The sequence below is a fragment of the Leucoraja erinacea genome, chromosome 9 (assembly GCF_028641065.1).
Source record: "Leucoraja erinacea ecotype New England chromosome 9, Leri_hhj_1, whole genome shotgun sequence".
Classification (NCBI taxonomy): Eukaryota; Metazoa; Chordata; class Chondrichthyes; order Rajiformes; family Rajidae; genus Leucoraja; species Leucoraja erinaceus.
In genome coordinates, this window is record NC_073385.1 from 51,796,344 (window position 1) to 51,820,396 (window position 24,053).

General features: G+C 45.5%; 1 protein-coding gene across 2 annotated transcripts in view; it reads left to right on the forward strand.

The window, feature by feature from the left end:
* The first annotated feature begins 1,164 nt into the window (after window positions 1–1,164).
* LOC129700380 (cytochrome c oxidase assembly protein COX16 homolog, mitochondrial) overlaps window positions 1,165–24,053 on the forward strand; it is a 75,738-nt gene continuing 52,849 nt past the window's right edge. Inside the window, exon 1 of one of the 2 annotated variants that reach the window (XM_055640815.1) lies at window positions 1,165–1,320. In XM_055640815.1, the coding sequence (XP_055496790.1) occupies window positions 1,261–1,320 (60 nt within the window). In that variant the 5' untranslated portion in view covers window positions 1,165–1,260. Of the gene's footprint in view, window positions 1,321–16,347; window positions 16,370–24,053 lie in introns of those variants that run through there. The other variant, XM_055640816.1, reaches the window with a different exon arrangement.

Below are 24,053 nucleotides of genomic sequence, written 5' to 3' on the forward strand. Positions count from 1 at the left end.
TTTTCTTGCAACAGACTTGTTTATTTTCTAAGAGGCAGCCTTGTGCCTACCTTGGTGGACTCCTCTATATTGGTGAGACCAAGACCAGAGTGAGCGATCGTTTTGCTTAACTACTCCCACTCAGTCCGCCTAGGTGATCTTCCGATTGCTAAGCACATTAACTCCCCCTCCCATACTGAACTTTTTGGCCTCGGCCTTCTCCACTGTCAGAGGCCACATGCAAATTGGAAGAACAGCACCTCATATTTTGCTTGGGTAGTTTACAACCAGTCGTATGATATTGATTTCGCTAATTTCTAGTAACCCTTGCTTTCCCTCTCTCACCGTCCCTCCCCCACCCCAGTTCTCCGACTAGTTTCACTGTCTTCCTGATTAATTTTGCTATTGGTATGCCTCATTATCACGTTCCCCTCATCCAACAATGAACGATTCTACATTTCCTTAACCATCTTCTGCTTTGATCTGTGCTTTTCACACCTTACATGTTCTTTGTACCCATCCATATCTCGATACCGTCTAACCTGACTCAGTCTGAAGGATATCGACCCGAAAAGTCACCCTTTCCTTCTCTCCAGAGATGCTGCCTGGCCCGCTGAGTTACTCCAGCTTTTTGTGCCTTTCATCTTGTGCCTGCCTTGATACCTGGAGTATTAAGGTATCTCTTGTTTCTGTCTTCTCCTCCACGGACCAAGCTGACATTGTAGAACTTGTCAGGACAGACTCTGGGAAGAAGTGTCTCGACCCGAAACCTCACCTATTCCTTCTCTCCTGAGATGCTGCCTGACCCGCTGAGTTACTCCAGCTGTTTGTGTCTATCTTCTGGGGATCCACAGACCGTGCAAGTTGTCCTGTCACAAGATGTCAGGGGAAGCAAGGAGCAGAGATTGCAATGCTTATTTTAAACAGATTAAACTGTAGTTTGCTTGATTGAAGGATATGCTTCATTTCAGCATTGGAATTGGTTGAAAGGGGTTTGCAGTTCATGAGTAGGAAGGAACTGCAGATGCTGGTTTACACTGTAACTCAGCTCTGGAGAGAAGTTCGGGTCTCGGCCCCGAAACGTCATCTATTCCTTCTCTCCAGAGACGCTGCCTGTCGCGCTGAGTTACTCCAGCACTTTGTGTCTATTTGCAGCTGATGACCTGGATCCAGGTTGTTGCAGGACAACACCAAGCAGCGACTGCCGGACTGTGTTGGGGGCGGACAGGCGGAAGTTGTGCAGCGGTGAGAGGTTTCCCCGGCCGTGTCCCTGCTGCCGTGATGGCCAAAGCTCTGTGGTGGAGGAGGAGCAAGACGTTGAGGTTCGGGCTGCCCATGCTGGTGAGAGGCTGCGAGCAGCGGGGAGCGCTGTCGCCCGGGCAATGCAGGGGAACACGGGGTGGAGGGGGGTGGAGGAGACACACGGATTGCATGGGGAGAGGGGGAGGCTGTGGGGAGTGAAGGAAGGGAGAGAAGGGAGAGATGGAGAGATAGAGGGGAGGAAGGGGAGGAAAGGAGAGGGAGAGATGGAGAGATAGAGGGGAGGAAAGGAGAGGGAGAGATGGAGAGATAGAGGGGAGGAGAGAGAGGGAGAGAGAGATGGAGACATAGTAGAGGGGAGGAAGGGAGAGAGAGATGGAGAGATAGAGGGGAGGAAGGGAGAGAGAGATGGAGAGATAGAGGGGAGGAAGGGAGAGAGAGATGGAGAGATAGTAGAGGGGAGGAAGGGAGAGAGAGATGGAGAGATAGAGGGGAGGAAGGGAGAGAGAGATGGAGAGATAGAGGGGAGGAAAGGAGAGGGAGAGGGAGAGAGACATAGAGGGGAGAAGGGAGAGGAGGAGAGAGGAGGAGAGGAGAGAGTGATGGGAGGGGGGATGAGGATGGGAAGGGAGAAACAGTGGATGAGGGAGAAATGGTGGGGGTGAGAGGGTGGAGGAAGATAGTGGGAGGCGGGATGGAGGGTTTGGTGGGTGGAGGTATGGGAGGGTGCATGTTGGAGGGAGAGAGAGGGGGCTGGGAGGGAGAGAGTGGAATGGGGGAGGGAGGGAGGGAGAGAAGGAGAGGCTGAGCGAGAGAGGAGGGAGGGATGGTCCAGAAGTGAGGGAGAGATGGTGGGGAGCGAAGGAGAAACGGTGGAGGAGGGTGAGGGGAGTGAGGGAGAATGGGGGTGGACAGTGTGACGATGGGAGTGGAGGGCTGTGGAAGAAGGAATAAATATAAAGGAAAGGGAGAGGGAATAAGAAGGAAACACTGCTTTGAATCCACAGACGATATACATTGGAATTTGTTTTTTTATGTGAGATGACAAAAATAAAGTTTAATGATAGGTTAATGGCTAGCTATACTTATCAAAGGGAATTGGTGTGCGAATATAAAAGTGAAAAAATGAAATATTGTCTTTTACTCCGGACACTGCCATTCAAAGGTCTGGGAATGTGGGAGGAGTCAGGGAAGTTGTTAAGAGTGACGAGCTCTGCTAAGTCCGAAGAAGGGTCTCGACCCGCAACATTGCCTATTCCTTTGCACCAGAGATGCTGTCTGACACACTGACTCCCTTCCTCCCCTCTATGTCTCCATCTCTCTCTCCCTTCCTCCCCTCTATGTCTCCATCTCTCTCTCCCTTCCTCCCCTCTATGTCTTCATCTCTCTCTCCCTTCCTCCCCTCTATCTCTCCATCTCCTCTCTCCCTTCACTCCCCACACCAGCTTTTTGTATCTATCTACTGACATTCAAAATATGATGTAGCTCCTTTGATTAGACTCCACGGGGAATATCGCACCAAAGCCTAGAAATGAATAAACTTCTTTAACTGTACATTGCAAGATTCACCAATTTGCACTATATTATTCAGGAGAGCAGCTTGCATAAACCCGTTTTATTCCCATGCATTGAAAGCTTTGAATGGTGATCTAATAATGGCTTAGGATGATTAAGAGGTTTGATTGGGTTGGTACAAAGAAAGTGGCCTGTCTCATGTTTGTCCTTGTCTCATGAGGGAGGAACATTTCACATCCTAGTGGAAAACTAAATCTTAACCAAGAATCTATCAATTTCCGCTTTAAAAATACCCAATGACTTGGCCTCCACAACTGTCTGTGGCAATGAATTCCACAGATTCACCACCCTTTGGCGAAATAAATTCATCCTCATCTCCATTCTAAAAGTACATTATTTTATTCTGAGGCTGTGGCCTCTGTTCCAATACTCTCCTACTAGCGGAAACTTGATGCTGATCGATAGTATTGAAGACAACCAGGAAGTAGGAAAGTGCAGTACACGGGTGAGCTGGATGATCTTTAAAACAAATACAGTGTGTTGCATCTAGTTGAAATTTACCAGCGTGATGGGATCAGTTGAAGTTTGTATATTTAAACAAACCAAGGTTAAAAAGCTCAATCCATTTATAATTCTCCTGTTCTTCTGCACTTACCTGATTGCATTCCTAACTATTGCATTTTTAGGAGAGAACCACTAATATTAACTATTTTTCACACTTCTGGAACTGTTCAAGTTCAAATATTTAGCAGCCTCCTGTTTTTCACGTGAATGATGCCCTTGAGTGATACAGCTACACATTTCCTGGTTACTCACCGCCTCTAAATTGTCAGATATGTGTACTATTGCTTGTCTAACACCCAGTGGTTTTTAAATGCATGCATGGCTGAACAAACTTGAAGAGCTTAGAGTGAGACGGCTGTTTCAAAGGGAGATCAGGGATCGTTGTGTTCTTTGAAACATTGCTCTCCCCAAATTTCCGACCCTGCTATGCAAGCTGACAGTTTCTCCATTTATCATGTCGGTTCTCGGGGCAAAGTGGAAGATGTGGCATCAGCTTTTTACTCACAGTTTTGGGGTGCACTGACGTGAAGACCTTGACTTGATTCTGCTCCCCTGTCCTGAAATACCTGGTTATAAATGCCACCCCTTTTATCTGGTGAGGAAATGAACCTCTTGCCGTTGCGTACAAAACATTCCAAGTCAACGCCAATGTTTGCACTGGACGAATCGTACTTGGTCGTAATTCTTTTTGAGACATCACCAATGACTTCAATCAATGTGCTCCCTAAGTACCATCAGCCCATCCCCTGCCCCATGTAGGGTGCTAACACACTTGCTCACTGCTACGCCATCAGCAAGTACGCCTCTTCGCTCCCTGCCTCAACCTCATTTCGACCAGCCTGATCTTCTGTCCGTGCAGCTCTGGCTGGCTTGTAGTCAGAGTGAAGCTTGAGGCATCAACAAGAAGATTAACACAGCAGAGTTTCCGGAGGCTGAGGGTCTACTTCAGGACTGAGTTTAGGAGAATGTGGACTGGTGGGGGTGGGGGTAGAGGTGGAGAACTAAGGAGGATATGTCGGCGCCCTTTATGTGACGATTCTTTGCTTACATTGGGTATGCAAAACAAGAATTTCATTGACTTGTCACATTGTCGCTGGGATAGGATGTGTGGGATAGAAAAAGGGTATGGGGATCACTGGTTGGCGCAGACTTAGTTGGCCAAAGAGCCTGTCTCCACATTGTACCCCGTGGAGCCGCACGGGCCCAACTCATCCGCCTCGCAACAGCGCAGCAGACCGGAACACGCAAGGTAGGCCTGACTCGCCCACACAGGCCTCCCAGGAGGCTGCGGAAAAGCCAGGCGGCAAAGCCTGCCTGGGCCGAATGGAGTATCGTTAGAAGTGGTGGGTCTCGGCGGTGGTGAAACCTCGATGGCGGTGGTGCCTCGGCAGCGGTGAAGCCTCGCGGCAGTGAAGTGGCCGCGGCAGTCGTGAAACCTTGCGGTGGTGGGGCCTTGGCTGAGATGGGGCCTCGGCGATGAAACTTCGTGGCGGTGGGGCCTTGGTGACTTTGGGGTCTCGGCGGCGGTGAAGCCTCACTGCGATGGAGCCTCGACGGTGGTGAAGCCTCGCGGGTTGACCCGTGGTTGGCGGTCAATAATAGTGTGGAGGATCTGCCGTGAGGAAGGGAGGAGAACAATGGACAATGGGGAGGGAGGGTGGTGACTGGGAAGAATAATGGACAATGGAGACCCAGTCTGGGAGAGAACAAAGGAAGAGCCAGCATAATTTGTATGTCAGCGCTGTAGGTGGCCGCTATTTGTATACCTTGGGTATACAAGCAAAGAATGTCACTGTGCCTTGTCATATGTGTGTATTCATAAAGTATTCCATTCCATCCATTCCATTCCTATCTAAACTAAACTAAACTCTGACCGTCATAATACCAAATCTCTTCTCTAAACTCATAGACCTTGGTCTTGAGGCCACTATGTGCAATAACCTTCTGGATTTCCTGATCAGCAGACATCAGTTAGTTTAAAGATGGACACAAAGTGCTGAACTAACTCAGCGGGTCAGGCAGCATCTCTGAATGGGTAACCTTGCGGGCTCAGACCCTTTTTTCGGACTTGAAATATCTCTCATCCTTTTTCTCCAGAGATATTGCCAGAACCACTGAGTTACTCCAGCACTTTGTGTCTATCTTTGGTATATAGCAGCATCTGCAGTTCCTTTCTGCTCAATTACTTTGAATTGGTCAGAACATTTCCCTCACTCTGACCCTCAATACTGGGCCCTTCAGGGTTGTGTGTTCAGTCCCTTGCTCTCGTCCCTGTACACCCATAACCATATGGCCAAGTACAACAATAACTTACTCTGTTCCCCAATGATGCCAATGTTTCAGCCGATTCAACAACACCAATAAGATTGAGTACAGGACAAATATTGTGATCCTTCTGACATCGTGTCCGGATGACACCCTAGCCCCTAATATCAGCAAGATGAAAGAACTGGTTGTTGACTGAGGTGGTGAACACAACCCTGGCCGCATCAATCGAGCTGCTGTAGAAATGGCTGACAGCTTCAAGATCCGAGGCATCCATATCACCAGCAACTTCACTTAATCCCTTTACACTGATGTGGCGATCAAGAAAATGTATCAGCATGTTAAATTTCTTGGATGTCAGAAGCTTCAGCATGTCGACAAGGATATCTACAGATAGCTTATACAGCATATTTTCGCTGCATGTATCACAATCTTGGTATGGCAACTGCTCTGTTCTCGACCACCTGAACCTGCAGAGAGTGGTGAACGCGGTCCATAGCAGACTCGTCACTTCCTTCCATCCAGTCCATCTTTCTGAAGCAATGTACCATTTTCACGGTGCATTGTATCGAAGCATGCAGGTATCGTCAAGAATTCCTGCCACTCTCCCTATTCCCTTTTCTTTCTTTTGCCTGGGAGGAGATACAGGAGGCCGAAGGCATAGAAATCTAGACTTAAGAATAGCTTCCTCCCCACTGTTATCAGACTCCTGAAGCAATCACCTCTTGCGTACCCCTTCCTGGAGGTGTTGCCACAAACTCTTGCTCTTAACTCTACCTCATCGTTAATCTGCTATTGTACTTCAACTTTTTATTTTTTGCACTGCTTCATATTGACCGTTCTACTCTTTTGCACTTGTTTGATTTAGTGTTGTATCTATCATTACTGCATACATATTGTTTACTGTGAATGTTATGTGAACAAGGAATTATTGTACCTTAGCATATATATGACTTGAGCATGACTTGAGAATTAAGGGACTGAAGTTTAGGGGTAACATGAGGGGGAACTTCGTTACTCAGAGAGTGGTAGCTGTGTGGAATGAGCTTCCAGTGAAGGGGGTGGAGGCAGGTTCGTTTTTATCATTTAAAAAATAAGTTGTATAGTTATATGGATGGGAAGGGAATGGAGGGTTATGGTCTGAGCGCAGGTATATGGGACTAGGGGAGATTATGTGTTCGGCACGGACTAGAAGGGTCGAGATGGCCTGTTTCCGTGCTGTAATTGTTATATGTTATATGATATATGTTATAACAATAAACTGATCTGAATCTACCTGTGCACTCAAGAAAATGATGGCAATTTGAAGATGTTTCTTAAACTTCTGTAACTTATTGGAAGTTTGTGGACAGGGTCTGTTTCATAAAATTGTACATGAACCAACAGAAAAGATTGAGAGAATTAATAATGCATGCAGCTTTGGCTGTAACTCAATTGTATTTAAAATTCCTAGAACTTTTGCACTAGAATCAGGGCACAAAACTATTGGGGAGTCTATACCAGTGGGTTTAAGAATGTGCATTTATGGATGTAATTTTTCTTTATTGTAAAGCATCCTGTTGCCTAAAAGATGAATGTATTCAAAGATACAAAAATTACACCTTTAGTCTCAGTGTGATGCTATAAAGGCAGCTGATAAAACTTTCATAAAGCACAGGAAATATAACTGGATCCTGTTACAATCAGGGGTTCAATACTCATATATTTCATATATAAATTCAGGATAGTTTATGAAGGCTGATTGCATTTTACTAATAACCAACAGGATCAGAAAAGTGAATGTACTGGAAGCCCGGCACGTTCCAAGTTTCTTTGAGCTTTTGTGCAGAAACTAGGCATTAATCTGCGCAGTTGCCTTTGCTTTGGTGTAAACCACAGAGGAAATCTGTCCTCTGCATATTTAGCCCTCATACAAGAGTCTTTCAAAAGCATTAAAAAAAAAAGCCCAAAGAAGGAATCGACAGTGATATCAAACAGCAGGTGCTGATCTGGTGCTTCATTACAGCAGAAAAACCACAGGGGGAGACATAACCTAGAGGAAGAATGAAAAACATTTTAAAAGATGCAAACCCCCCAAACATGTCATTAAACAATACTATGGCTCACAGCAAGATCATCCTGAATAAAAGATGGACTATGTTGTGGAGTGTGGAAGGACTGGACAGCAATTTGCTTATCATTGTCACTTGATGACACGACCTGCACAAGCACAGCCACACAACCATTTGTAGTTTTCCATTATTGTAAACTTTCATATTAGTTGAGACGATTACTGTGAGAGTAACCCCCTTGACTAACAGCTGTGGGGTATTTTGAATAACATCTGAACCATTCAAATAAGATGTTTCAATAAAAATTTGTCAAGACATTGATTTTAAAATGCTGGTTGTATCCTGTGTTGCAAAGTTTTTTCCATGTCATAAGGTCAAACTAGGGCAGGATCTTCACAGTGAATGTCAGAGCCCTGGGGAATAGAGCAGAGGAAGCTAGGCGTTACAGGTAGATAGGGTGGCCAAGAAGGCTATCAGTACATTGGCCTTCATCTGTCAGGGTATTAAAGAAGGGTCTCGACTCGAAACATCATCCATGCCTTCTCTCCAGAGATGCTGCCTGGCCCACTGAGTTACTCCAGCATTTTGTGCCTCATCTACTGAAGATAGTAGTTGGGATGTTAACAAGACGTTGGTGAGGCCGCATTTGGAGTATTGTGTTCTGTTTGGGTCACCCTACTATAGGAAGGATGTTGTTAAGCTGGAAAGTGTGTAGAGAAGATTTACGAGGATGTTGCCAGGATTTGAGGGTCTGAGCTATAGGGAGAGGTTGGGCAGGCTAGGATTTTATTCCATGAAGCACAGGAGGATGAGGGGTGTTCTTATAGAGGTGTACAAGAGCTGAGGGGAATAGATAGGGTGAATGCAAAGATCTTTTACCCAGAGCAGGGGAGTCAAGAACTAGAGACAGGTTTGAGGGGAAAGTTTGAATAGAAATTGAAGGGGCACTTTTTGGTGGATATACAGAACGAGCTGTCAGAGGAGGTAGTTGAGGTAAGTACTATAACATTTAAAAGACACATGGACAGGTACATGGATAGGATAAGTTTAGAGGGATATGGGCCAAACATGGGCAGGTGGGACTAGTTTAGATGGGGCATCTTGGTGGTCATGGACAAGTTGGACCAATGGTCCTGTTTCCGTGATGTATGAAGGTACTTGAAGTAAATATACTATCGTACATATAGCGTTCTGTTTGGATGTTATTAGTACCTTGTTTCATTTCCTTTGGGAATGCAGTATGTTAAATGAATGCTTTTTGGTGGAAGGATCTCAACTAAATCGTTTTGATTTGATCTTTTCTGGTGAAGAGTGATACTTCTTTATCAAAGTCCTGCATTTAATAAATAATTATCAGTGTCACTGGATAGTTTACAAGAGTCCTGAAAATACTCTTTACTGTCCATGGTGGTTGTATCTTGGCTGGTGTAGGGTTTTCAAAAGAGAAATGGGCATCGTTCTTTGATTAGGGGATGGTTATGGCTTCATTGCCATCTGAAATTTTCTTTATCCATCAAACAGTGAGAGTAATTGGGTAGCAGGTTTGGCAATATCTGAAACAATACAGCAATCTTCATTACTGATGGTCTGCATACCAGGGTACTTAAGGAAGTGGCTCTAGAAATCGTAGATGCATTGGTGATAATTTGCCAATGTTCGAAAGACTCAGGATCAGCTCCTGTGGATTGGAGGGTAGCTAATGTTATCCCACTTTTAAGAAAGGCGGGAGTGTGAAAACGGAATTATAGACCAGTTAGCCCGACATCGGTGGTGGGGAAGATACTGGAGTCAATTATAAAAGATGAAATTGCCGACATTTGGATAGCAGTAACAGGATCGGTCCGAGTCAGCATGGATTTACGAAGGGGAAATCATGCTTTACTAATCTTCTGGAATTTTTTTGAGGATGTAACTAGGAAAATGGACAAGGGAGAGCCAGTGGATGTAGTGTACCTTGACTTTCAGGACGTATTTGATAAGGTCCAATATAGGAGCTTAGTGGACAAAGTTAGGGCAGATGGTATTGGGGGTAGAGTGCTGACATGGATAGCAAATTGGTTGCCAGACAGGAAACAAAGAGTAGGGATTAACGGGTCCCTTTCAGAATGGCAGGCAGTGACTAGTGGGGTACTGCAAGGCTCGGTGCTGGGACCGCAACTATTTACAATATACATCAATGATTTGGATGAAGGGATTCAAAGTATCATTGGCAAATTTGCAGATGACACAAAATTGAGTGGCAGTGTGAACTGTGAGGAGGATGCTATGAGAATGCAGGGTGATATACATGGTGTCAGAAGTGGGATCCACTTTTTAATTGTTGTCGATCCAGTGGGAATACAGCTTCAAGGATGAAGCTGCACCTGATTCAACAAGACCCGTCTGATTCTGATTCCTATGGGAACGACTCAGATAACACAGACACTGAGTCTACCGTACTTTCCCCTAAACCTGCGCACCCCAGGCAAAATGGCTGATCCTGCTGTGACCATGATAATCAATAACAAACCCCTGAACGCCAAAGTCAATACAGGCGCCAGTGTGAATGTCATGTCACTCAAAGTGTTCAACAAGATAAGAACCACTGAGCTCATGAATAAATACTTCTCCACTTTACATGCTTACGGAGGAGAAATTCTTCACCCGCTGGGTAAAGCTGATTTCAAATGTACCATCAATGAACAGACCAGGGACTTGCTATTTTACATTGTTCTGCCAAGTTCTGAAACCCTGCTAGGCATCGATGCGTGCCATGACCTGGGCTTGGTCTATTTCGGATGTGCTTTCCACAAACTCTGTTTGACAGAGGAACCAACTAGACAGATGCTATCCAACTACAAAGACTTGTTCGACAACAAACTCGGCAAACTACTTACAATATACAAGATCATTGTTGACCATACGGTAACCCCAATCGTACGTGCCGCTCACCACATCCCGCATGGTTTGCATGAGCAAATACACGATGAACTTAAACGTATGATCTCCATCGGAGTTCTTGCCGGTCAGCAAACCCAGCAATCAAACGCCAACACAACCCGATGAGCACCACTGAAGATGTAGCGGCACAAATCGGTAACGCAACGGTGTTCTCAGGCTTGGATGCCAATTACTCTTTCTGGCAAATCCCGTTAGACTGTGCCATATCGGCATTAAAAACCTTCGCCACCCCGTTCGGACGTTACCGATTCCTAAGAATGCCTTTTGGCATCAACTCTGCCAGCGAAGTTTTCCAGCGTGCAATGAAACAACTGTTTGCAGAATTTCCCTGTGCCATCATTGTTGACAACATCCCAGTTTATGGCCACGATGCCACCGAGCACGATGCCAACCTATGTAAAGTACTGGACCGTGCCAGAGACATCAATTTAAAACTGAACCCACGAGTGCAAGTTCAGGATTCCCGAAGTCACCTACGTAGGTCACTTGTTCACTAGCAATGGGCTAAAACCAGATCCCCTGAAGACTGCAGCAATCAACGAGCTGACATCACCAGCCTACAACGATTTCCAGGCATGGTCAACTACCTGGGAAAATTTGTCCCCAATCTCAGCGAATTATCTAGGTATGTTACAAACCTACCTGAAGCCCCTAGGCTGTTCCAATCGCAGATGTTCAGCCTAGTAAATCATTAACGAAAAATCGCTGCAAACCCGGTCGCAAAAGGTATTATTAGTTTTATAGGCCTCGTATAATAGATATAATAGTTTTTTAAAATTACACTCCGCAACCTCTCGCAGCCCCAGGTTTTATAAAAGCAAACTTAAAGGGTACCTTATTTTTACATTAAATGGGGCATATATATAAAATATCATCAGCGTAGTTCATTTTCTTTTTATATCCCGCAGTACTTTAACTAATCCAGCTCGTTCTAAACCAGCGCGTGAACCCACCCATGGGCATTTATTTACAGCAATTGAACACTAAATTCCTTCCATTTGGCTGAATTATTTGTGAATAATCTTTGGACACTTAGGCTATTTAAAAATGTAAATCTTTCCTTAAGAAATGGGCTTTTGACTATCCAAGATCACAGCTTTTTGTAATGTCCATTGAAAATCAATAGGGAACAAGATGCTAATTTCCGAGTATGAAAATGGCCATAACTTTTTTAATACTTGAGATATGAAAGTGAATTTGGTGTCAAATTAAACTTATTGTTATGCTTTATCTGATGGGATAAATTGCAGACTTGATTTTTTTAAAATCTCAAAATTACCTGCTATATCAGTCCAACTAACCCATAAGGACGTGGTCTTAGGTACCCAAACTGCGATGCTTTCGAAAAATTAAAACTCCAGCTCGCCAGTGCATCCATGCTGTCTTACTTCAATATCAACCTGCCAGTCACAATTACCTGCTATGCAGTCCAGTATGGACTAGGCACTGCATGCCTGCAGACCTCCTTCAACGGCGATGTCATGCCGGTACCGATCTACGCTTCAAGAACACTAACAGATACGGAACAGCGCTATGCCCAGCTAGAGAAAGAACTGCTCGCCGTGGTTTTTGCCTGCTCCAAATTCAAAGACTTTATTTTTGGCAAAACTTTCACGGTAGAAACTGATCACCAGCCGTTGGTCACCATGATGAGCAAGCCGATCCATGCTGCCCCAGCAAGACTACAACGCATGATGATGCAGCTGCAACGTTTCGATTTTTGCATTGTCTACAAAAAAGGGAAAGATATGCTTATCGCAGACACTCTATCTTGAGCACCACACACCACCAGCGAACAACACCCATTCGAACAAGAAGAATTCTCCGTTGTGAAAGTGTCTTTCGTTCCAACTGACCGTCTGCGCCGCCTCACCGAACACACTGCCGCAGACAAAACCTCCCAGCTGCTAACTCCACTCATTAAAGGCGGCTGGCCAAATAAGCAATCCAACACTCCCTCTGAACTGCGACCCTACTTTTTGGTATGTGACGAACTGGTACTACAGGATGGAGTGATAGTACAGGGTCACAAGACGGTCATCAATCCCTCTCTGCGAAATGAGTATTACGAGGAGATCTACGGTGGCCACCCAGGTGTTGAAACCACCCTACAGCACGCTTAAGAAATTATCTATTGGCGGCTCGGAATGAACATGTACATTCGGGAAAAAACAGAATCTGTAACAGACAGCCGCCACACCAGCAAAAACAACCGCTGCTGTCACAACTTGCCCCTTCTCTACCATGTTTGTCCGTGGCTGTCGATACCTTCGACTGGCACGGGAAGCACTATCTTGTGTTAGTGCTCATACTCGAGTTAGCTTGAAATTGACTTTCTGCCAGCCATCTCCTCAGAAGTAGTCGTCCAGAAACTCCGACAGCACTTCTCCGTACATGGCATTCCAGCTCGCCTTCAGACTCGACAACGGGACTCAATTCACCAGCCAAAAGTTCAAAGACTTTGCCAAACGCTGGAACTTTCAACATGTCACCAGCAGCCCAGAATACCCACAGTCCAATGGACTTGCCGAACGCGCTGTTCGAGGCGCTAAACAACTCATGGAAAGCTCCTACCTGGCCAAATCTGACGTCTACCTGGACCTGTTGAACTTGAGAAATATTGCCAGAAACAATGTTTTAGGCTCTACAGCCCAGCGCCTGATGTCCCGCCGAACGAGACCTCCAATGCCAGTGACACAGGATCACTTAAAGCTCAAAGTTTTCAGCCCTGCTGTAGTGCAAAAGCACTTGCAGTCCAATCGAGATGTGCAGAAACGTGCCTACGACAAAACCAGCAAGCCACTTAGGCCACTAATCCAAGGCCAAGGCCAAGTGGTTCGTCTAGAGACAGACAAAGGACATACCAAGCTGGGGTTTATCCACGGCCCTGCAAAGGAACCACGTTCCTACCTTGTCGATGTCGGTGGTACCATCTACAGACGCACCCGTCAACACCTCCTTCCAGTGAAGGAACGAAGTCCGGCACTCCAGGGTCCTGACGCACCTCCACTGAACTTTAAAGTCATCGCTGTTCTAGGCGTTCCTGTACCTGCAGCTGTTGCTACCCAATACTCCCCGCGTTGGTCTGTTCCCCCTTCCCCCTTTGTAACCGGTTCACCGATACCCCCGCGACGGTCTTCCCCTACGGTGTCTCCCCAGAGCCCCTTGAGCTCACCCAAACGTGCCCTTAACTTTTCGGAAGAAAAGGTTGATGAGGCAGCTTCTTACCGTACGAGGATCGGGCGGGTTAGTTAGCCACCTGTTAGATATGGCGATTATGTTTAACCCCATTATTATTAGATGTGGCATTTTGTATTTACTCATCGTAGTGATAACGCTTTATCTACTTTTCATTTATAGAAGAAGAGATGTAGATTGGCTATAGCATGTGAGCCAATTAGAATGCTTAGTAATTATAACCCCGCCTAATTATAACATTCATAGTGTAAGAACCTACCCACTGTCTACTAGTTAGAGTAGCAGTGTGAATGTGTGATGACCTGCTGTGTAAATAATGACCTGAACAATAAAGATGCTTGTGTTTCAACCTGTGTGAGTTTGAACTCTTTACAGACAGGTTGGGGGAGTGGGCAGAAGCATGGCAGATGATGTTTAATGTGGATAAATGCGAGGTTATCCACTTTGGTATCAAAAACAGGAAGGCAGATTACTATCTAAATGGCGTCAAGTTGGGAAAAGGGGAAGTACAACGGGATCAGGGCGTCCTTGTTCATCAGTCTATGAAAGTAAGCTTGCAGATACAGCAGGCGGTGAAGAAAGCGAATGGCATGTTGGCCTTTATAACAAGAGGGGTCGAGTACAGGAGCAAAGAGGTCCTTCTGCAGTTGTACAGTGCCCTAGTGAACCACAGCTGGAGTATTGTGTGCAGTTTTGGTCCCCTAATTTGAGGAAGGACATTCTTGCTATTGAGGGAGTGCAGCATAGGTTTACAAGGTTAATTCCCGGGATGGCTGGACTGTCATATGCTGAGAGAATGTAGCGGCTGGGCTTGTACACTCTGGAATTTAGAAGGATGAGAGGAGATCTTATTGAAACATATAAGATTGTTAAGGGTTTGGGTACGCTAGAGGCAGGAAACATGTTCCCGATGTTGGGGGAATCCAGAACCTGGGGCCACAGTTTAAGAATAAGTGGTAAGCCATTTAGAACGGAGACGAAGAAACACTTTTTCTCACAGAGAGTTGTGAGTCTGTGGAATTCCCTGCCTCAGAGAGCGGTGGAGGCCGATTCTCTGGATACTTTCAAGAGAGATCTAGATAGGGCTCTTAAAGATAGCGAAGTCAGGGGATTATGGGGAGAAGGTAGGAACGGGGTACTGATTGGGGATGATCAGCCATGATCACGTTGAATGGTGGTGCTGGCTCGAAGGGCCGAATGGTCTACTCCTGCACCTATTGTCTATTGGACCATTATAAGCTGTGTTTGATCAATTCATTTGGTAAATCCATTCATGTGCATGTGATGGGAAGGGTGATGTTAATGGCATGTAGCAAAATCATGGAGCCAAGTTTGAAGTATGTGCTTATGATTTTGATATGTGGAAAATCTGCAGGCAATCTTTGAAGGTTTGAGTACTGGACAGTTTTCACTACAAACTGATGGAATTGAGGAACCTTTAGATTTAATTGAGTAAGCTAAAGTCTAGAGGGATTTTATATTTGAGACCACTGAATGCTCAATGATTCTGCTGGATGAATATCACTGCAAGTGTTAAAATATATTTAGCTTGGCGTACACGGCGGCATGGTGTCGCAGCAGTACAGTTGCTGCTTTACAACGTCAGAGACCCGGGTTCGATCCTGACTACGGGTGCTGTCTGTACAGTGTTCGAATATTCTCCCCTGTGGGTTTTCTTTGGGTGCTGCAGTTTCCTCCCACACTTCAACGATGTGCAGATTTGTAGGTCAATTGGCTTTGGTAAAATTGAAAATTGTCCCTAGTGTGTAGGATAGTGCCAATGTACGGGGATCACTGGTCGGCGCAGACATGGTGGGCCAAGGGGTCTGTTACCTCTCTGTATCTCTAAACTGAACTAAACTAAACTTAAGTTTTATGATGGTAACAGGAGTGAGATCTCAATGCAGTATTTTGATCTGCAGATATTTTACATTTAAGTAGGTGGTTTATGATAGAAAATGTTTTGGGCAAGTGAAACAAATATGAACTTTGTGCATGTTTCATAAAGCTTTACTCAGATTATTAAGAAGCGCATTCTGAATTTTAAAATAAGAACACGCTAAATTGGGACATTAACTGCAGAATTATTGCTTATTAAACCTGGAGTAATGGTATGAGTCATTTTTGAAAGAATATTGTTTTTCAGGGTTATGAAGGACAGAAGCACAATCGTTTTAGTATGTGTGTAGGCAGAACAAAAACGGTTACAAATAAAATAAATGCTTGCGCTCATGAAATAATAACGGGCTTCGGAGACTGGCTGAAATGCATCATCGCAGACTCTTTCCCCTTTTAGTTGGATCTTTTTCTTGTCCTTTAGTTTGAAATTTTTGAAGTGATGCCAGGCTGCAAAGGTAAATAGCATGCATGGAGCTTGGTGAATGACAAAATAAATAGTCTACCTTGCTGAGATTTAAGGCTAGAGTAAGGCGAAGTGCAATGACTGTGAATGAAATGGGGCTAAATTTAGTTTCTTAAAGAGGACAGCATGACTGATTGCATGATTAACTTTTAGTTGCTTCTCTCTTTGAGGTGGTTTGAATAATACTTTGCATGGCACAAACGGAGCAACCCTGAAATAGTTGGGACGATTAATGGTGAGCTTCTGTTTTTTACAAAGCTAATGAAAGAAAATCATTCTGCAACTGTCTGTTTCAAAAGTCAACAAATAGTTGTGTTAAAGATGCATGGGGTTATTTTCCTGGCAAATTTGGGGTGGTGATACGTTAAAACTTTTCTCCTGTGAGCATGGACTTGTGCTGAGATCAAGGTTACAAATATTCATGTATTTTTATCAGCAGGTTTAAACAGTGCTTGACAGTGGGATTTTTTGTCATAGGAAATCTTTAGGCAATTTATTTCTCTCCTCATTCAAGTGTTGTAAACATGCAATTATCTGCAAGAGATATCCGCCAAGAACCAGGAAATGGAATAAGGCTAACATGTGCTTTCCTATCTTTCCATACCTAAATTTGAATCCTTGTTCCTTTGACTGAGATTTACGAGTTCTCTTTGTACCAGGAGTAAAACTTTACGTTTAGGTTTATGTTTATTATCGTCACGTGTACTGATGTACTGTGAAAAGCTTTGTTTTGCATGCTATTCGAAATAGATCAGAAATACGATCAAGTCAAAATCAATGTACAATACGTTGTGTAAAGGGAAGATACGGAGTGTGGAATATAGTTCTATAGGAATTGGCACATCAATTCCAAAGACAAAGTCCAATTTTCTGTATTGGGGTAGAGGTGAATCCAATAGCACCCTGGCTTATGGCAGGATCGTTCAGAAGCCTGGTGGGGGGGGGGGGGGGAGAAGCTCTTCCTGAGACAGGTGGTGCATTGTGATCTGTATAGCTTAGGAAATGGCCTCTTATTCTACAGATAATTACCCGTTAACATTTTTTTGGTCTATCCTTGGATGTAGTTATCCTTCAGTTGCTCTGTGGGTTTATAGAGGGTCAGAGCTACTTGATTATATCCCAACACAAGGACTATTGTTTCATTTTGTGACTCCACTAATGGAAACTTGGTTTCTTTTTTAAGAACCAGGGCGAAAAGCTAAACAACAGAAAACCCAAGTGCGGGGAGATTTAAGAACAAGATTGAGTGGATCTTCAGCAAAAGTCCAGAGAAAGATTTGTGCTTGAGCCTTCTGAGTGACTTAGGATGCTGGGAAATATTCCAATACTGATTCATATTTAAAAGTAGTCAGTTGTTAATGTTGGCAGTTTGATGATCATTGATTTCCCAATTTAGATTCCACCATGAAGTTATTCACAGCTATTGATTGATCTATATATAACAGCTCAATGAGTTTTAATTTTTTCATTTTGTACTGTGTTGATCTTGGTGTCAAAGTTGAGCTATTTGCATGCGCTCATATGGATGAGCACAGCATACACAGTAGAGGGTGGTGCAATTCTGGAAAAATCAAGGTGATGGGCCGCACTAAAGCAAAAGGAAGAGATCTAGTAGTTCATGTTCATTACTTTTTATTAAAAACAAAATATATGTTGTAAGGAACATAAATTATCTCTTACCTCTGGGATTGGCCTTGCTTTGTGGTAGATGTAATGGAGAGTTATCAAGTTGGCCTTAAAGTATGTGATAAATCTAATTCTACAGCAAGTTGACCCTGAACCACTATAACATATTGGCAGCAAAATTGATAGTGGCAAGCTCATTCTGTTTAATGTCTTCATGCATTAATGGGAATTGCTTCACCATTTGTATCAACCTTTTTTCTCTATTGCCTGAGTGTAGTATCTGGGTTACTTTTGGTATTTCTGCAAGCATTGCCCCTCAGATAAAGAGAGGGTTGACAACAGAACACTCTTTATTGAAGGCAGTCAACAATAAGCAACAATATCTGGTGCAATAATATGTTAAAGTGATCCCGCATGATGCATGTTGTTCTATTCACAGTGTATGCTGACCCTCACACAACTTGGAAGTCGCTTCAAATGAAACACCAATTTGGACACTCGTCCCTAGCTTTTCATTTTTCCTTTAGGACCCTTGAAATGCTAGTATTCAAAATCAGTGGTAAATGTGTGAGGAGATACAAGCAACTGCAGATGCTGCTTTCCAAAGAAAAACACAAAGTGGTGGAATAACTCAGTGGGTCAGACAGCATCTTTGAGGAAAACGAACCGGGACGATGGAGCCAGGGATGATGAACCAGTGACGGCTGAACCTGGGACGAGGGAGCCTGTGACGACGGACGATGGCGCTTGCATCGACGGAGTGAAGGCGTCAGGAGCGGACTCGACGGCGGTCGATGCGGTGGTCATCAAGGTTGTCGGTCATTGTTGAGGGTGCTGAAGAATGTGAACAGGCCACTTGGAGCTGGAGGTCGCGCCACCGGGAACATAGAGGACCTGACGCAGGGGGCGCCATCATGAGGGATAGGGGGGGTGGCCCGGGATGGGGGTAGAGGGGGAGAACAAAGGAGGACCTGGCATTGGATACTTTTTGTAACTATGTCTGCGCCGACAGTAGCTGATACGGAGACCCGTGAACAGAAAATGGCATGCCAGCTTCTGGACTACCCCAGCAGACGTGGGGCAACTCAGCAGATCGATTTCAAACCATCCGGAATATGAGTCGACTAGAACTAGGTGTTGTTTGCCATGCCACTTAAACATGTCAGTTGCCAACGTGGACCATGGGAGGTCGGGAACCGGGTGTGAGAGAAGTGGCTGCTTTTGTTGGTGTGGTGCCAAACTGTTGCACACTGCACAGGACTTTACTTTCTCACGAATATAATCAGCCATGCCAGGACAGAAAAACATGCTTCTTGCTCGCAGGACAATTGCCTCTGCGCCTGGGTGACCTACATGGACAGCATCAAAGTATTTGTTGTGTACGGAGGCAGGAACTACAGCTTTGTGGCCCTTTACGATAATGTCCTCTTGTAGTACTAGTTCATCATGAACGGCAAAGAAGGGCCGGATTGGGAGTGGTAATCTGTATTGCTTGTCTGGCCTTAATGATGGAGGAGAGTGATCGTAAGGTATCGTCAGCGGCAGTTTGGGCAACCAGGTCCTCCAAACTGGACGAAGGAACATAGCAGACCGTCATGACATGGAAACGATCTTCCGCTGTGGATGATTTCTCGCAGGTCTTCCGTGGAGCACGTGACAGGGTGTCAGCCAGGTGCATGTCCTTGCCATGTTTGTAGGTTAGAACAATGTCATATTTCTGTAGCTGTAGCAACATACGTTGAAGGCATCCTGGAGAAGAGTTCTGTTTGTTCTGAATGCTGATTAGGGGTTGTTGGTCAGTCCCAATAGTGACCGTTTTTCCGAAGATAAAGTCATTAAATTTCTTGCAAGCGAAAACGACCGCTAGTAGCTCCTTTTCAATCTGAGTGTGGCGTTGTTCCATGTCGGTCATGGTGCGAGAAGTATAAGCAACAGGCCTGTTGCTGTCACCGTTATCTTGGAGGCAAACTGCTCCTAACCCATACTGCGAGGCATCACAAGTCAGTGTGAGGTAGTTTAACATCAAAGTAGGTGAGGGTGGGGGCACGACATTTGTTGTTTAAGAGTGTCGAACGCTCTCTGCTGCTGTTCATGCCAGGACTAAACAGTGTCTTTGTGGGTTAGCTGGTGCAGTGGGTCGATAATTCACTGAAATATGGAATGAATTTCCCCAAGTAGTTTACCATGCAAAGGAATCTCTGCAGGCTGAGCACGTCTGTGGGTGCTGGTAACTCGTTGATTGCAATAGTCATTGATGGATCAGGTTTGAGGCCGTCACTTGTGAACACATGACACACGTGGTTCACCGTCACTGGTGAACACATGAACCACCTCTGACACCATGTTGAAATGATCGGACTCACACCTAGTGGTTAGAACTCATCGTCTTTATTGTCGTACAAACGGAGGGAACACAACGTGCTTTCATCCCCGTGGTCTGCATCAAATCTAAAAGAGAAAGAGAGAGTGACACACTGGCTTATAGGGCCAGCCCAGGGTAGGGATGAAGATCTGGACTGGACTAAATAAGGAATGTGTAACATGCATAATCCGTGTGGAGAGATATATATAGTAAAGACATACTAATCTACAGTAGCTGATGGAGTAGGCTGCTGATGGAATAAGTGGATGGGTAGCCTGTGAGGTGACGTGCTCCTTCTGCCTTCAATGGGTTCTCAAACCAGGGCCTCAGGATTCTCATTATCATCTCAATTGCTCCTTCACTATTTTGAGTTGTCATGGGCCAGACGTGACCAGGAGGCAAGGAAACTTTGAGTACATACATTGATTTTTTTTTCTCTCTGTCTGGTCATTTCCTCCAACAGAGCTTGGATTATTCTATTTTGAAGGGCACAGGGACTCCAGAGTAGCCGACAAAGTAACAAGGTATTCAATAAGGGGTTCATTGGCTTACAGCGCCCATTTACAATATCATTTACTATATACTATTTATTAAACCATTTACTCGATCCTTCCAGTAAATTGAGGATTCTGTAGAAATATTGTTAATGGTATTTTACCTGCTGTGTAGGGACTCCAGGTCTCCAGACCTTTTGGAGGGGAGTTGAAATACAAATACAGGTCAGAATACTAGAAGGAAATTCCTCAACACTGCATGAATTTGTACGAGGTCTAAAATCCCAGAGTAAACAAGAACACAAATAAAATCCAAATCTTTTGGTGATGAAACAAAGACTACTATTTAAGAAAACAGTTGGATTAGCATAGCACTCATTTTCTGTAATAGAGCAACTATTTCACATTTGTATTCTGTCAGCAGAATAAACCACCTTCATTGCGGTGGACCATCCATAGAAATAAATGGAACAATTATTGATGCAAGTTGTAGTCTTTTGGAAAAGTCAAACCAAAGCAGGAGGGCGAAAATAGATCAAATGGATCCTGCTTCATAAGACAGGAAAAAAGGACAACTGCAATAAAATGCCTTTGCTTGCTTTGGCCTTTGGACAAGAGGTCCTGGACCATCAGGGTCCTCTACCCAGTAAGTCCATGCCAATGGATAATGCAATAAGTTGCACAAATCACATTTCTAAATCTCTCCATCTTCCCATCAACCCTCATCTATGCACTTGGGAAGATTTACAGTGGCCAAGTAACATAACGACTTGCACATCCTTGGGATGTGGGTGGAAACAGGAGCAGGTGAAGGATATCCATGCAGTCACAGGGACAACATGCAAACTCCACACAAAGGTCATCCAGAGTCAGGATTAAACTCAGGTTGCTGGAACTGTGAGGCCGCAGCTCTATCATTCCCCTACTCTATCTTCAAGTAAACTACATGAACTCAACAAGAAAGAACCATTATTATAATGGCTTAATATCTGATGAAGTGTCCTGACCCAAAATGTCACCTATTCATGTTCTTCAAAGATGCTGCCTGACCCACTGACTTGGAACACGTACAACACTGTTCAGACAGCGCCCATAGTCAGGATCAAACACTGGTCTCTGGCGCTACAGCGCAGCCACTCTGCCACTGTGTCGACTACAGTTGTGGCCAATGAATAGCATCCTGACATAAGTATTCTTATTGTCAAGGTGATCCAAGGTTTCAAGGTCAGTTTATTGTCACATGTACCAATTAAGGTACAGTGAAATTCAATTCGCCATTACCATACAGCCATACTAAAAAAAAAGCAACAAGGCACACAACTACATAAAAGTTAACATAAACATCCACCACAGAGGATTCCGCACGTTCCTCACTGTGATGGAAAGCAATAAAGTCTAATCTCCTTCCTCTTTATTCTCCCGCAGTCGGGGCAGTCGAACCATCCGCAGTCTGGGGGATCAAAGCTCCCACAGCCGGCGGTTGAAGCAGAAACTCACTTCGGGGCGGTCCAAATTCCCCGATGACGGTCTCTAACTAGAGACCGCGTGCTCCGCGATGTTAAAGTCCCACAGGCTCCCACGGTTGGAAACCCAAAGACGACCACCGACAGGGATCGCGAGATCCGTGTTGTTAAAGTCCCGCAGGCACCCGGTCGATCTCCACCAAAGGCCGCCAACTCCTCGATGTTAGGCTGCAGTGCGGACAGAGATACGATACGGAAAAGAATTGCATCTCCGTCGAGATAAGAGATTAGAAAAAGTCCCCCCCCCCCCATGTTAAAGAACACTAAAAACCAACCATTTAACACATACCAAACAGGCACAAAGAAGGAAAGGACAGACCGTGGATTCAGGGCTGAAAGTAGTATTTAGAGACATAGCATCCTCCATAGGCCTATTTTTTTTCTGTTTGCAAATGGTCTAGATTATCTGGACAGACACAGTGAAAAACTTGGTTACGTGCTTGCCAAGCAAATGACACCATACGAGTCCAATCAAACCATTCGTGAGTACAATAGATAGTGGCTATGGAAAGTAAGACAGGTCAAGACAGGAGATGTAAGCATTTGACCGTTTAAATGATGGGTCGTTTCGACTATGGCCATGCCGTCTCCACCCCTGCCAAGGACTCCTGTTTCATTGCCGGGGATACAGTTTCAATCTCCTGCACCTATTCTACCATTGATCGCATCTCCGGTGACGGGAAAAAATACAGAACTGTACCGTACGCGTGCAGGTCACATTTGCAAGGCCACCGTAAAGTACCCGGGTTACGTTTGAACTTCCCTCCAGCTTACTTACACATACTATATGTACTTTATGTAATCATTAGTACCTACATTTTGCATACAATTATCATATCTATGTTATTAGGAGTTAATTCTTTAAGAGGAAGGATGTAGATTAGTATGTCTTTACTATATGTATATCTATATTACTAAAAGTCTGTTGACCGGTTTTGGCCTTCTGTGCTGCGATTTCCGAGAGAATGCCGCCACCTACGGACGTCATTTTTGGGCTACCTTGCCGAGGATTTTTCCCGTCGATGAAAAATGACAGAGATATTAATGCTTTTACAAAATTCCCCATTCTCTCTGCTGCTCCTGCTGGTGGGAGGGGGAGGGACTATAAAACCAGGAAGTGGTGTTCCCCAACCAGTCTCTACAACATGGAGGTCTGAGCTCTGAATGACTGAACAAATGTCTACATAGCTGTGAGTAAGTACACTTAATGTGGTTTGAAAATGAAAATATGGTTATGGTTAGTTTGAGGAAAAAAGCGCTGCCTGCAAATGGTTGTTTGGGGGGTTTGGGTTGAGTAAAAAGGCATACTCTCTCTCTCTCTCTCTCTCTCTCCGTGTCCCTCTCTCTTTCTCTCTCTCCCCCCCCCCTCTCTCCCTCCCCCTCTCCCCCCCCCCCCCCCCCCTCCCCCCCCCTCTCCCTCTCCCCCCCTCTCTCTCTCCCCCCTCTCCCTCCCCCCCCCTCCCCCTCCCCCCTCTCTCCTCCCCCCCCCCCCTCCCCCCCCCCTCCCTCCCCTCTCCCACCCCCCCTCTCTCTCTCCCTCCCCCCCTCGCCCTCCTCCTCTCTCCCCCCCCCCCTCTCCCTCTCCCTCCCTCCCCCCCCCTCTCTCCTCCCCCCCCTCCTCTACCCCACCTCCCCTCCCCTCCTCTCCCCCCCTCTCCTCCTCCCCCCCCCTCTCCTCCCCACTCCTCCCCCCCCCTCTCCTCCCTCCTCTCCCCCTCTCTCCTCTCCCCCCCCCTCTCTCTCCTCTCCTCTCCCACCCCCCCCTCCCCCCACTCCCCCCCCCCTCTCCCCCCCCCCCCCTCCTCTCTCCTCCCCCCCTCCCTCCCCCCCCTCTCTCTCTTCCCCCCCCTCTCCTCTCCCCTCACCTATCCCCCCCTCCCTCTCCTCCCCCCCTCTCTCCCCCCCCTCTCCTCT